General features: G+C 59.7%; 1 protein-coding gene across 1 annotated transcript in view; it reads right to left on the bottom strand.

Annotated features, from left to right (window-relative positions):
* Window positions 1-226: 226 nt before the first annotated feature.
* GRM4 (glutamate metabotropic receptor 4) overlaps window positions 227-15,004 on the bottom strand; it is a 105,965-nt gene continuing 91,187 nt past the window's right edge. The window contains exons 9-11 of the mRNA XM_080663869.1: window positions 13,336-14,271; window positions 7,042-7,288; window positions 227-1,180 (exon numbers count right to left, since the gene is read on the bottom strand). Coding sequence (XP_080519995.1) covers window positions 1,131-1,180; window positions 7,042-7,288; window positions 13,336-14,271 — 1,233 coding nt within the window. The 3' untranslated portion in view covers window positions 227-1,130. The remainder of the gene's footprint in view (window positions 1,181-7,041; window positions 7,289-13,335; window positions 14,272-15,004) is intronic.

Raw genomic sequence — 15,004 nt, 5'->3', positions numbered from 1 at the left:
CTCCCCCTTACCAGCAGGGGCTGAATTCTGGAATCTTCCACAATGTCCTGGCCACTCCCTGCCCAAGGCCTCCCCACACCCCAACTCGATGCAGCCCAGGGAGCAGCCTCCAGCGCCCAAGCCTCACCTCATCACCCAGGTCCTCCTTCCCGCTGCCTCCGGCCCTCCGGCTGAGGGCTGAGCCTGGGGTCCCACTGCCGGACCTTCAGTGGACATGGAGCCAGGGTGCAAAACCATGTGTTTATTTTTATTAGAAATGTTCTTGGTATAAAAAACAACCATGCGCTACACATTGTCATCAATAACCATCACCAAACACCCAGGCACTGAACTCCGTGTCATCGGCAGGAGGGGCAGGCGGGCAGGCGGGCAGGCCACGCAGCGGACTCGGGGGCAGGCGGGCAGGCTGCGGGCCACGGGGACACACAGAGGCCACCAGGAGACGCAGCACTTTGCAACACACTCAGGATTTGTTTTTGTTTGACTTTTTTGTGTTTTGATTTTTTTTTCCTTTTTCCTCTTTTGTGACATGGAAGATTTAGTGACGGGAGAAGGTGGCAGGGAGGCGAGAGCAGAGGCTGGTCATAAATGCAGGTGGGGAGGACAGGCAAGAAAAATGCACGAGAGGAGAGATCCCGGAGGAGCACAAGAGAAAAACAGGAGAGACCTGGAGACGCACTCATGAGAGAGTCGCAGAGGCGGAAGGAAGATACGGAGAAGCAGAGCACACAGATGGAGACAGACAGCAGAGAAGGTGACACAGAGATGAGAAAAATAAAGAGAGGATGGAGACAGACGCAGAAGGTCGCCCATGGGACAGGCAGGGACAGAGGGACCGGCACTGGGGCCCAGGTAACCGAGCCCCTGTGATTTGGAGCTAGGAGGGGCCCTGGTCCAAGACACAGGCTCTTGGAGTGGCAGAAGCTGCCCAGCCCCTGGTCCTCCTCCTGGCGCCCACCCGGCTTGCCCAGGCTACCCAGCAGTGACCGCTGGGGCTCTGCTGTCCTCAGCACCAAGCCACATCCGCGGGTGTCCACGGGCAGGCAGGACATCAGCTGGGCTCCGGGAGTGGCCCTGGCTCGACGCACCATCTCAGGTCCTCCTCCTCCGGTTCGGCTCTGGCAGCCTCGCTAGATTGCGTGGTTTGTGTAGGTGACGTAGGTCTGTTTGGTGGCCAGCACTGGAAGGAGAGACCAGGGTACCCAGGAGTCAGAGGCTAGCTTCTTCACACCTCCCGCTGCACCCGCACTGCCCGCCAGGGCATCAAGTCCAGACCCCAGAGCAGAGCAGTCCACCTTCCCCGACGTGGGCACCAACTCCATGCCCTGGGCCGCCTGCAGCTCCTCCTCCCACCTTCACACCTTAGCTTGGGCTGGGCTTCCTGCTGGGAGCGCCCGTCCTCTTCACCTGTTGCTCAAGATGTGACCCCTCTTTGAGTGCTCCCTCCTCCCACACCCCCTCCTGTGAGGATCTCCCCAGGAGCTCCTGCCACCTCCGGACTCCACCACACTTTAAAAGAATCACTTTTATCTGTGATATAATTGTATATTTTTAAAGCTCCATTGACCCTTAACACGTGTTTGAACTTTGAGGGTCCACTAATATTCAGTTGGTTTTCTTGTTTTGTCTGGAGTAAATACCCGTGGTGTTTTCGATCCCCGGTTGGGAGTCTGCGGGTGTGGGAAACCTGCTGCATGCACTGGTCCTCAGCAGTTTATGTGGGGCTGGTACCCACGGAGGTCCTGGACCAAGCCCCCAAGGATCCTCAGGGACAACTTGAGTTTGGGGGGGGGTGGTCAAAGTTATATGTATATTTTTCGACTGCATGGGCATTGGCACTCCAAAGCCCCCTGTTATTCAAAGGTCAACCACATTATCAAGGGAAGTTTATCAGAAGCCCTACTGCACATTCTGGAAGGGCCCAGGCCAAGAATACACAGTGGCTGGCAGCCTACGGGAAGTGAGTAGGGACAGGACAGAGGAGATAAATAATGGAACCAGAGAGGGCCCTTGCTAAGCAAGACATTGAGGCATCTGACTGACTGGGCCTCTCCCCATGCTTAAGGGAAGCGGGAGTTTTTAGGTCCCCTCCATGTAGCCACCCTCCCATTTCTGGGTGTCCCTGTCTTGCCTCAGCCTTCACCTCCCTTATCTGCACCCATCACGCTGGCCCTCACTCACCCATCCCTGGGCCCCAGAGGGAGCCCCATATCTGGGTAGCTCCCATTTCCTGGCAACAGCCTTCACGGGTGACATCAGCTGTCACAGCAGCGTACCCAGGGCTGACCTCACAGCAGCCCAGTGAGGAACTGAGGCCTGAGGGGTGGGCTGGCCAGGTCCTTGGTTTTGTCCTGTCCTGCGAGCATTCAGGGTCTCCCTCCGTCACCTGGGGGACACCCAGAGGACAGCAGTCAAGGGTGGAACTGCCGCCTGGGGAAGGAGGCTGCATGGAAGAAAATCACAGTATCGCTTGTCATAAAGCTGCCCTGACCCTCAGCAGGACCCTGTCAGTCAGGGGCGTCTGGCCTAGAGAAGAGGACATTGAGGGGAGTGGTATGGTGAGCTGCACACTGTCCCCTCAACCCTCTTTCCCATTTTTGTTGGACTCACAACTGCCGAAGTTAAGGACTACATTGCCCAGCCTCCCTTGCAGCAAAGCATGGCCCTGCATGACGACATTCCTGCTGACATGGGAGTGGAAGGGCTGTGTGCAACTTCCATGTCATTTGATTAAAACTGGTTGTTTCCCCTGGACCTCCTCTTTTTGCCTTCCATGGGCAGAACAGACAGGGAAAGCCACCAGCCTCAGCCATGAGGACAAGGACAACCCTCTCAGAGCTGATGGAGCAACAAGATGGAAGGAACCTGGGTCCCCGCTCCTGCCACCACCATGTACTATTATACCAGACAGAAACAAACATTGTCTGACTGAGCCACTCTGTTCGGGGGCCTTTTTGTCACAGCAGTGTAACTTGAAGCTCGCTGATATAGGCAGGACCGCCGAGTCCCACTCTCAGGGGTCCACTGAGTGTGGTAGAACCAGTGTTGGGGTGGCGTGAGCAGAGGGGCACACAGGGACCAGTGCGGAGGCCCGAGGACAGCTGAAGGAGGAACTCTCTTCTGGCCAGAGCTGAGAGTGGAGTGGATGCCCTCAGGTGGTGGGTGGGCTCCCTGTCAGCAGAAATGTTAAAGCAGAAGATGAACAATCGCTAGGCTGGGCAGCCCCAGCGAAGTTTCAAGTTTTAGGTGCCACCCAGACAGGTGCTAATGGAAGGAAATGGTGCCCATGGCATCCAGGATGAGAATAAGAACACGGCACAGTACCTTCTAGGTTACAAAGAATCCCCACCTTCCCTTGGAAAATGTCCACCCCGCTCAGGGTGCTGGGTAACCCAGAGGGAGGGAGGACCACGGGATGAGTCCCTTTTAATGGAGGCCAATACAGGAGGGGCCTGGGTGGGTGCCCCTGGGGAAGGGAGCTGAGGGACTAGAGGCTGGAACCCTGAAATGGCCGTGCTGCTGAGAGGGAGGTGGTGGGGGGACTAGCAGATCAGCACTCTCAAGACAGCCTCAGACTCCTCTGGGACCCCAGCTGCTCCTTTCCTGACCTGCTAGGCCTCAGGTTCCCTGCCTGTAACACCGAGCAGTGGCCCCGTTTGCCTAGGCTTCTTTTCCTGAGGGGAACCCCCACCCCCACATCTCCACCCTACCCGATCCCTCACCAGCAGAAAAAGAGCCCCCAGCCAACTCTGAATCACGCCCTGCTTGCCAGCTGGGGAGAATAGGCTCCCCAGGCTCCGTCACCCCGGGGTGAACTGAGAAAATTGTTTCCGAAACTGTACCCCACCAGCAGCTCTGGTTCCCAGGGGAGGAGAACCCAGCAGCAGCAGCACCATCTCCAATGGCTGCAGGGAAACGCAAGCCTGAGGCAGCTGACGGCCGGGGGGTAGGGGTGCGGGGTAGGGCAGGATTGAAAGTAGCTGGGAGCTGAGGGACAGGCGGGCCCCTGTTGTCCCTCTAAGACCAGACCTGTCTCCAACAGAAAAGCCAGCCCATGGATTCCAGAACCTGGAAGTGCATTCAGCCCTCAGTTACAAGCCAGGGACACAAGTCCTTCGGTGGAGCCTCAGTTTTACCATCAGGAAAATGGGAGCAATGATCTGTCCAGGAGGGTCCCCTAGGAGCTAACTATGAGGAATAAAAGGAAGAGTCTGGCCAGGACTTGGGAGACTTGGTGTCCAATCCTACCCTCACCAGTACGGGGATCTCAGCACCTGCCATGTGGCCCTTCCAACAAACTGAACCTCTGGGAGCCTCAATTCCCTCCCCTGTGAAATGGGATGGTAACACTTAGCTGGCTCTCAGCCACAGGGTGGATGGAAATACTCTTAACCCTTGCAATATGATGGGCAGAGGGGCAGGGCTGAAATAACTACAGCAATGAGGAGGGGTGGGGAGAGGGACTCCCAGGGCATCCTCAGGTTGGGGAAGGGACAAGGGTGTGGGCAGAGGCTCTGAGCCCATCCATCCCTTGCTGGTGACAGACCGCTTGTGGCTGCTGGTCTACAGGCTTGGCCGCCTCTGATAACAGTCAGCTGGGCACTGGCAGGCTGCAGCTGACAGCCCCATTGCCGGCTCTGCACCCAATCTGCCTGCAATCGGGCCCTGAATTATTTACTCTATTGTTTGTTTAAAGATACATGGCCTGCCAGTGACAGAGTGAAAAATGTCCCTGCTCCACAGGAGTGACACCTCCCCACTCCTGCTCACACCCCTCCGTCGGGCTGTCCCCGGAATTAATCACCCGGCTCCTGCCCGGACCTCATGGCCCCTGTTGTCACCGAGCTGAGAGTCAGTGGGGGCAAGGGGTAGGGCTTCTGGCCTCACTGCAGGGTGGGGGTGAGTGGGCAGCTCTCATCCTTCCCTTACAGGAAGCAGGGAGCTGGAAGCAAGGTCTTCCCTTGCCACACCCTCCTTGTTGAGGGGGAGGGGGAAGGGGGTGGCTGTCCCTGTCCCCAGGTGACCAGCTGAGCAGAGGCAGAGGTGTGATCAGAGTTCTCCGTGAAGGCCCACCTGCCCTCCGTGGCCCCTAGGATGTCACAGCACCATGAGTGCCACCCTCCGGAGGGCTAAGCCCCACTCACTCCCAGGAGCCCTGGAGCAGAGCTGCTCCTGCACCAGCAGAGCATGGCCTGCAGGGAGGGACCCAGGAGTGTGGGGCAGGGAGCGGGGAGGGTCCCTGCTTGGGACAGGAGGGACAGGTGAGGGGCTGCATTTGGGTAGATACAAAAGGCCAGAGGTGGGGAGTTCTGAGGACACTGCCCTCCCCCTCTCCCCATGGAGGGCCCCGGTGCAAGGAAAGGAGCCCCAGGGCTGCAGGTGCAGGGACGCTGGCCTCTGGGAGGAGCAGGGCTGGTGAGAACCAGTCATTTGGTGGAGGTGGGGTGGCAATCAAGCAGGGGTGCTTCAGAGCAGGGTACACTACTCCGCAGAGAATGGAGACCCCAGAGACAGGGAGGCCATATGAAGTGAGGGTCATGGGGCCAGGCAGCCACCACCTAGCTGTGTGCCTTCAGGAGAGTTACTCACCCTCTCTGAGCCTCAGCTGGGATCAAACCTCCAGCCCTACCCAGGCCTCACAGGATGCTGTGAAGTTCACAAGTGAAAAATCCTGCAGGGATGTGGGCCGGTGCTGAGAACGGAGGGACAACACTCCACCCAGAGCCCGAGGCAGGGGCCTGTAAGAAGCCCAAACACACGGGAGGGAAATCTGTTTCCCCTGATCTAGCCCTCGTCCCTCCTGCTGCCCCTGACGCTATCCCCTCGGCCTTACCCGAGTACCAGAAGGAGGAACAGAGGGCTCACTCCCGGTCCCACCAGGACCTGATGTCCCCCAAGACTTGAAGGGAGTGGGAGGCAGGAGGAGCGGCCAGGGCGGCCAGGGAGGGAGCCAAGGTCTGCAGTGGGGTGGGGCGACCACAGCGACCCCTCGACCCCCTACCCTGAAGCAAGGCCATGGAAGCCCCCACCCCACAGGTTGAGGCTGTCCCAGGAGAAAGCAGGCAGCGGGGAGAGTGGGAGGTCAGGGCCAGCCTGCCACCTGCTGGCTGTGTGACCTGGGTCACCCCTTGCCTTTCCGTGCCTCTCTCTCCTCCTCTGTATTACACAGATGACAAAATATCTGTGTTTCAAGATTTCTGTGGGGATGACACTGGTACCTGACAGGTGTGGCATACAGGGTTCAAGAGATGGTCACCGCTATTACTGGTCCCCCGGGGCCTAACCTGTCCCTCCCTGCCCTGCCCTCTGGCCTTCTCCCACCTCACACAGGGCTGGCTGCAGGGACCAGGGAAGCTGGCGAAGAGGGTGCCCTGCTCCCTCCCAGGCACATGCCTTCACCAGCCTGAAGGACCTGTCCCACCCGCCCGCCCTTGGGCCTGTCCCCAGATGCTCCGTTCTCTGCTGCCTTCCCTCCCCTGAGCCCCTCAAAGGACCCTCTGCAGCTGAGGTGCCTGGACAACCCCCAGGGCCACCCTGCTCCCTGAGAACTTTGGCCTCTGGAGGCCCCTGACCCAACCCACCCCTCACTTACCCATCAGGTCCCATGTCCCGAGTCCCCATTTCTAGGGCCCTGCCAGGAGGTGGCAGGGCTGGTGCCAGGGCCACGGCCCCCAGGTTCCCAAAGGGCCAGAGAGCAGGGGCCCTCTACACTACCGCTTCTCACAGAGGGACTGTCGGTCACAGGGCAGAGAAATCGGGGCCTCACATCACAGTGCATGAATCAGGCCCCCCATGGCCTCTCTCCGGGTGGGGGGCAGAGATCCCTGAAAGGGCACGGATAGGGTGGGCATGGGCTGGGGCCTGGAGGTCCTCTCGGCTCCCAGGACTGGCAGGCAGGGCGGAGGGTACTAACCTGCAGCCTGGGGTTCTCCCAGGCCCCAACGTGACCTGGCTAGAGGCGGGGTGGGGGGCTGGCCCTCTCCAGGAAGGGGACGGGGCCTAGGCAGGTCCAGAGGGAGAAGGGTGGGGCCAGACACTCACCGGGGGCCTCGAGGTTCTCACAGAATTCAGACTTGGCCTCCCCGTTGGGCCGGAAGCTGCCCTTCTGCGTGAACTTGTTGGACATGGTGGCGGCGGTGACCACGGCTTTGAGGCTGCGCTTGCGCTTGGGCACGTTCTGCTCCGGGTGGAAGAGGATGATGTAGACCTTGGGCATGTAGAGCATCCCGAGGGACACCGAGGCGCTCAGGCTCACCGACACCGTCAGCGTAGTTGTCTGGATGTACAGCTGGGCGGGGCAGGGAGGCGTCAGAGCGGCTCCGCCCTGACCTCGCTGCTGACCCCTCCGCCCACCCCAGAGGCAGACACAGCAGGGACAGACTGGGGCAGTCCTGTGCCCGATTGGAGGGAATCTTGGAGTAGAGCCCGGACTTTAGACAGGAGCCCTGGATTCAAATCCTGACCACGTCTGTCCTGCCTCAGTGTCCTCACGCATAATGCAGGTGTGGTGATTACAGTCCTGCGCTTACCTCTAGGGCTGCAAGGAGGACAGACGGGTCCATGGTAACAGTAGGCCCGACAGTGCCCAGCCCGGGAGCTCGTGGAAGTGGTACCCACTGTTATGTGCTGAGGAGGGGCCGCCCTGAGGAGGAGCCGCCCTGAGGAGGGGCCGTGGGGACCACAGCTGACCCTACTCAGGGGGGTGCCCCAGCCCCTTAGCCAGGCCCCCCATTCCGTGGCTGCCCCCACGGGCCACCCTGTGCAGAGCAGCCACTGGCACGGGAGCCGCAGTACCCAGCGCGATGCACAGGGCAGCACAGTCGAAGCTCATTTCACGCTCGCTCACCAGCACTAACAGTGACAGGCGTTTGGCGAAATGAAAGCCCATTAATTTGGGTGCCGGGTAGTCCATTCTTCACTAGTGGGGCCTTCCAGGCAGGCCTGATAACTCCCACTGCCCCAGCTGCTCCCTCCCCACCTGCTCCCTCCTGGCCCCCCAGGCCTAGCTGCCTCTCTGGCCGCCCATGGTCAGGGGAGGCCCCGGCTGTGCCCGCAGGTCTGGCCATGGGAGTTCTGCTCCCTAAATCTGCTGTTTGTGGGCCTGGGCCCCTCCCCTGGGGCCTGGCTGACGTGCCACCTCTTCCAGGAACCTTTCCCTGGCCCCAGCTCTGTCCAACCCCCTGACACCCTTTGGTCCTTGTACCCAACCTTGCAGTGGACATCACGGTCTGGATTTGCTTCCTGAGGTCCCCAGAGCCCTAGCCTCATCTGGGAGCCCTGGGGGCGCGTCTTTCTGTTCTCAGGTCCTCGTCATCTCCTGCCCCGCTCCAAAAATACCTCACGCCCTGAATCTAAAGGCCTTCATTCCAGCCCTTCCCCGAGAGGAGAGAGCCAAGTGACCCTGGGGAAGCCCCGTCCTTCTCTGGCCCTCAGTTTTCGCATCAGTGCAATGGGGTGAAAGTGCCTACCTTACCCAGACCATGAGGCTCCTCCCCAAGCACGGGCTTTGGAGCCACATGAAACCTGCAGCACGTGGGATGGAGGCTGCCCCATTGCCCAATGCTCCCCCGGAGCACACACCCTGCAGACAGCCCGCCCTTCCGTCCTCACATGCAACCCACACTCTCAGCCACGCACGCACGCACGCACGGAGCTGTCTCCCAGCGTGGGGGTGGGGAGGGCGTGACAAGCCCGTGGGAGGGGGACTAGTGGCCGCAGAGAGGAGGGGGACAGGCTCCAGAGACTCACAAGAGCTCCTTGGAGGAACAATGGAGGTCCGGGCAATCAAGAACAGGCCTGTCTTCCCCACTCGAGGGGGGTGCCCTGGGGATGGGGTGCCCGGGGGACGGGGCGTGTCTTCCTCATTATATGGGGGTTCCCTGAGGGAGGGGCTGTCTCTCCTTTCACACTGAGGGTTCTTAGGAACAGGAATGGGGTTCTAGGTCAGACATCCATCTTAGGCCCTTTGCCCCCACCTTTTTATGGGGGTACAGTGGGCCCATATGGAGTTGGTGGCCAGGGTAGAGGCCCCCTCTCTGGGCAGAGTGAGCCCTGCAGTGGGCACAGACCAGTGGTAGCCAGGGGTCTAGGCTCCAGATCTCACTCTGCCCTGACCCAGTGTGGCTGCTGAGCCCTCTAACACGAGCGGAGTGGCAAAATGGCAGGTGGCCCGGGCAGCCACACCGGCGCGGGAGTTGGGTTAATGCCTGCTGCCCGCCGTCTTGAATCCTAGTAAGTTTTGAACGAGGGCCCCTCGTTTTCATTTTCCTCTGAGCCCTGGAAACTGGAGTCAGCCCTGAGCACAGCTGTGGGCTTCCTGGACCCAGAGCCTTTCTGCAAACAAAATACAAGGAGGGGTGTAAAGCGAGCAAAGCAACCCCATCTGCTAGCCCCGGCCCTCCCAGCGTGGGCCCTGGGGCCTCCTCTCGCCATCCCAGGCTGGGGTGGCTGCTGTGTGCACAGCAGAAGTGGGGCCGTGCACTCCCAAGCCCCTCCTTGCCCCAGGGTCTGGGATTCCCACGCCACCACAGCCCGGGCCCTGCTCTGGAGCCCCCGTGTGAAGGTGCATGCTGTCACCAGGAGGCAGTAGCATGTTGACCCCATCAGAGAAGCAGTGGTCCTCTACAACCTCTAGAACACAGCGGGCCCTCCCACGCAGATGGGCCCTGGCAGAGGCAGGTCGTAAAGCCAGGCAGCGTGAGGCCCTGTCTCTCCCATCCACACATATCCCAGCCCAGAGGGTCTGAACGGCCCCATTCCCACTCCCCCTGGGCCAGGCCCCGCTGCGCTCTGCTCATCCTCTAAGGAAGCAGGAATCCCGCACAGAGCCTCCCAAGCCAGTGCCCTCCAGCGGGAAGGAGGCTGTCAGAGGTCACCTTGGGGTGGGGCAAAGGGCACAGAGAGGAGCTACCTGGCTGTGGGTGATGGATTTCCTGTTTCGTATGAGGCCTGGTGGGTACAGAATGCGAGGGGCCGGATGGGGGGCAACGAGGAGTTCTGCCCGCTCTGCGCTTCTGCCCAGTCCAACCCTGTGGCCACCGAGATCCTCAGCATCTGTTCACCAGACCGACTTCTCCACATCCTGACCGGCCTCCGCAGCTGCGTCCTGGCCAAGCCTGGCTGAGCAGCAACCCCACACGGCACAGAAGCTGGCTCTGGTCGGCTCAGGATAATGCAGCCGGCTGCGTGGTAAGCCCTGGAAATCCGGGCTAATGCTGGGAAATCCAGCCGCTGGCTCACCAGAGCGGCACAGCCGGCTCCACGCTACCAGCACCCGCACCCGTACCCGCACCTGGGGGAGCAGGCGCAGCAGAGCACCTGAAATTGGTTTGCATACATGCATGCCCATAAACACACACACACACACCTGTACACTCCTGCATCTCTGCATTCACACACACCTGAACTCACAACCTCACACTCACCTGACTCAGACACACCTGGGCTCACACACACTGACCCTTCATGTACCTGATACACAGTCAGGTGTGCATATACACAAAGATGCATTCACACATCTGCACACACACCTGACCACACACGTCACCTGCACACTCCACTTACACTCACATTTGCACATAATCTGCACACCCATGTACACACACCAGCAGCAATGAACCCCTGGGCACACTCCTCCCCACTCCCTGTGCACACACGTGTGCACACACACGGCAGCCAGGCCTGCAGCTCCCGGGGGCATTTTGTCGCTGCCACCTGACAGCGCATAGACGGCCCCAGGGTGTCTGTGCCTCTCAGAAGCCTGGTGGTCTGAACCCTCAGGACTTGGGAGCTTATCTCCTCACCCCTCATGCAGAAGCCCAGGGGAGGGGGCGCAGCCCAGGCCCCACGCCATCAGGGTCGAGCTGGGTGTTGTGGGCACACACTGTGAGAAGCCAGCCTGCTATGTGACCTGGGGCAAGGCCCTGTTCCTCTCCTTTCACACTGAGGGTTCTTAGGAACAGGAATGGGGTTCTAGGTCAGACATCCATCTTAGGCCCTTTGCCCCCACCTTTTTATGGGGGTACAGTGGGCCCATATGGAGTTGGTGGCCAGGGTAGAGGCCCCCTCTCTGGGCAGAGTGAGCCCTGCAGTGGGCCTCAGAACAGACCCTCTCAGAGGCTCCTTTTTGTAGTCAGTGCTGAGGGGAGCCTCCTAAAAAGGGAGACATCAGAGGCGGGCGGGGAGGGGCTGGAGAGATGGTGGTATTATCGAGGGAATTCCTCAAGCTGCCAGCTTCCTAGAGTGTGGGGTGCCCCCCCCTTCTCCTGCTGGCTTTGTGGGGCTCCCTAGTGCTACAGGGTGTGGGCCACCGCCTGCACCTGCCCTCAGCACAGAGGGCCTCCCACAGGCTTGGTGGGAGCTGGAGACCTGGCTCTCAGCACAAGTGAGGCCTGTGGCTGCTCTGGCTCTGGAGCGGCCTGGCGCCAGGCCTGGTCTCAGACCTCAGGGCACTCACTACCAGCCCCAAGGTCTGCTACTTGGAACCCCAGCCCGCATCAGAGTGGAGCTGTTGGAGAAGATGGGGGCAGCCACCCAGGACGCCCCTAGGCAGAGGAGGTGTCCCAGAGCTGCAGGGCCATGGACAGGCGGGGGCTCCTGAGTTAGAGTAGGGCCATGTCCAGCTGTGCCACCCACTGGCTGTGCCCTTAGACAAGTCACTCTGCCTCTCTGTGCCTCCATGTCCTCGTGTATAAATGGGGACGGGGATAGCTACCCTCACCTGCGGTTGTGGGGTGAGCTAACCGGTAGGTAAGGCATCTGGCATATGACAAGCACCTGCCTGCCAGGGCTTTGGCGGCAGCCGCACTGAAGCCAAGCCCTCCTCGGGCGACACCCAGGCTCACAGCCCTGATGCCACCCATGGGCTGACGATTCTCCCAGTTACATCCAGCCTGGCCCTCTCCCCTGAGCTCCAGGCTCATCTCTTCAGCCATTGATGTGATAGCTGCACTTGGGCATCTAACGGGCACCCCAAACTTAGCATGTCCAAAGGACCCCAATGTCTGCCCCACATCGGCTCCTCTAGCACCTCCCCCACCTTAGTGCACGACACCCCTCCCTTCCCAGCCTCACACCAAAAGCCACAGTGTTATCCTTGACTCCTCTGTGTCTCCCACCCACATGCAACCCATCAGAAACAGGCCAGCCCCCCTACCAGACACAGCCAGAACCCCGTCTCCCCGCCAGCCTGCCGTGCAGCCTCTGTCGGGATTATTCCATAACCTCCTCCTAGGAGCCCTGATCCCAGCTCGCCTCCTCCGGGCCCCACCCACAGCCACCAGGATCCTTTTAACCCTACAGAGCAACGCCTCCCTCCCACTCACAACCCCATAGCAGCTCCCTTCTCACTCGCAGCAAAAGCCAACAGCCTTCCCACAGCCACTGGATCCCATGCCATCCGCCTGTCCCCACCACCCTCCTCAGTCCCAGACCCACACAGCAGGTCAACTTCGTCTACACCATCACGTCGTGTGATTGTTACAACACCTATAGGATGAGGAGAAGGATCATGGCCCTAATCCATGGATGAAGAAACTGAGGCAGAGGCCAGCCGGCTTGCCTAGGATCCCACAGTTAGACACAGAGCTCCAACCAGGAGCTGCAGTCTGGGGTCCCCATGATCTTCCATGTCGCTGACCTCTACTTCACTGACACCCAACTCTTCAAGATAATCCCCCAGTGCTGTGCTGGGATGTGGGCAAAGTCCACAGGGCCTGGGGGTGGGTCCGGGATGGCCTACAGAGCCAGCAGGAGGCGAGGGAGGGAAGGGCCCTGGGCTGATGCTGCCAGGCCGGCTCCCAGGCAGGGCAGCTTGGGGCTGGGAGAGGGGAAAGGTGCCTGACCCACCTCCCACCTCAGGGACCCAGGGATCCTGTGAGGGCAGAGACAGGGTGGGCGGAGAAGGATGAAGAGAGGAATGGACAGAAAGGAAGGGGGGGGGGGGCTGAGTGAGAGGGAAGTAACGGACCATCTAGAAAAGAATGAAGAATGAAAGATGGTGCAGCCTCCCAGGCTCAGAGAGGAGAGAGGAAGAGGAGAGAAAAGAGGAAAGGGGGGAAGAGAAAGGGAGGAGGCGGGAGAGGCAGGGGTGGAGAGATGAGGAAAGAGGAGGAGGCTAGAAAAGGGAAGGAGAGCGAGGAGGGGAGAGATGAGACAGAGAAAAGGAGAGGAGGCAGGAAAAGAGAAAGGGAGGGAGGAGAGAAAGCCCAGAACCTGGAGGAAAAACACAATGAAGAGAGAAATAGGGCAAAGCATGAAAACAAGCACTTCCAAGCCGGTGGGAGGCTGCCCCTACTCAGCCCTCACCCCCACCCCACCCTCCACCCCCCAACTCACCTTGTCCGCTGACTGTGAGGTGCCAAAGAAGATGGGGATGAAGGCCAGCCAGACAATGCAGGTGGTGTACATGGTGAAGCCAATGGGCTTGGCCTCATTGAAGGTCTCTGGCACGCCGCGCGTCTTGATGGCGTACACCGTGCACGTGACCATGAGTAGCATGCTGTAGCCCAGCAGGCAGATGAGCGACAGGTCTGAGATGTCACACTTGAGCACCCCCCTGGCGAAGCGGGGGTCCAGCGTCCGCTGGTCCTGGAAGTCCACCACCGAGTGGGAGGGGTCCACCACAAACCACACACAGATGCCCAGCAGCTGCAGTGAGATGAGGCTGAAGGTGATTGCCAGCTGCGAGGCGGGGCTGATGAACCGCGGGGCGCTGACCGACCGTTTGCCTTGCTCGAAGATGCGGTAGATGCGGTTGGTCTTGGTGAGCAGGGCTGCGTAGCTGATGCTCATGCCAAGCCCCAGGAAGATGCGGCGCAGCGAGCAGGTGCCCAGGTCGGGCTCCGCGATCATGAGGAAGGTGGTGGCATAGCACAGGAAGATGCCCGCCAGCAGCACGTAGCTCAGCTCGCGGCCCGAGGCCTTGACAATGGGCGTGTCGTTGTAGCGCATGAAGGTGACCACCACGAAGAGCGTGGCCGCGATGCCCACTATGGCCAGGAAGAGGGGCAGCACGGCCCAGGGTGAGGCCCACTCCAGCTTGATGATGGGGATGGGCCGGCAGCCCGTGCGGTTCTCCGTGGGCCGCATGTCGTAGGGGCATGTCTTGCAGGTATAGCGGTCCACCTGGTACTGGTACCCAGTGCAGGGCTCGCAGTGCCAGCAGCAGGGCATGCCCTTCACTGTCTTCTTCCGCTCCCCGGGCTGGCAGGGCAGGCTGCAGATGGAGCGGGGCAGCTGCTGCCCACTCCCCGGCCACAGCATCCGCTCTATCTGGCAATGACAGCGTGGAGGAGTGGGCCTCAGGATGTACCCCAGTGCCCCGGACCACCCCACGGCTGGCACCCTGTAGCCCCACACCTGAATCACCCACTTAGTTGGCTACAAATCCAGTTGCCTGGGCCCCCCAGACCCGCTGAAACCAATAGCTGGATTTAAACAAGCTCCCCCCAATTCAGATACACTGGCCGATGAGAAATCCTGATCGAGTCCAAAACTCCAGGGTTGTAGGGGGGACAGCAGAGAGCAGCCTAGAGCAAGCATGTCAAACTCACAGCCCATGGGCAGCATGTGGCCCACAACAAATTTTTTGTGGCCCAGCCAATATAATGGTATATAAGAAACATTTTAATAAAAATCCCATAACTTAATTTTTACAATATCCTGTTATACATAACTAGAAGCCCAGTGCACAAAATTTGTGCACAGATAGGGTCCTTAGGCCTGGCCGGCAATCAGAGCCAATCAGGGTCTTCTGGCTGCCAGCTCGGCCTTCCTTTGTTTTGCGCCACCCCCTGGTGATAGTTCACATCATAGTGTGAGCGGTTGAACTCCCAGTCAGTTGAACTCCTGGTCAGTTGAACTCTAATTTGCATATTAGCCTTTTATTATATAGGATTATTAATAACGAACTACAACGTTTGCTAATTACTGATTACTATAACTGTGTTGCATTCATTTTCCTTACGGGCCTTACACACAGGTGTTTCTCTCCACTAATACTAGC

Source organism: Plecotus auritus, assembly GCF_963455305.1.
Source record: "Plecotus auritus genome assembly, chromosome: 4".
In the NCBI taxonomy this organism is placed as follows: domain Eukaryota; kingdom Metazoa; phylum Chordata; class Mammalia; order Chiroptera; family Vespertilionidae; genus Plecotus; species Plecotus auritus.
Note: the sequence above shows the minus strand (reverse complement) of the source record. Positions and strands in the feature narration are given on the sequence as shown.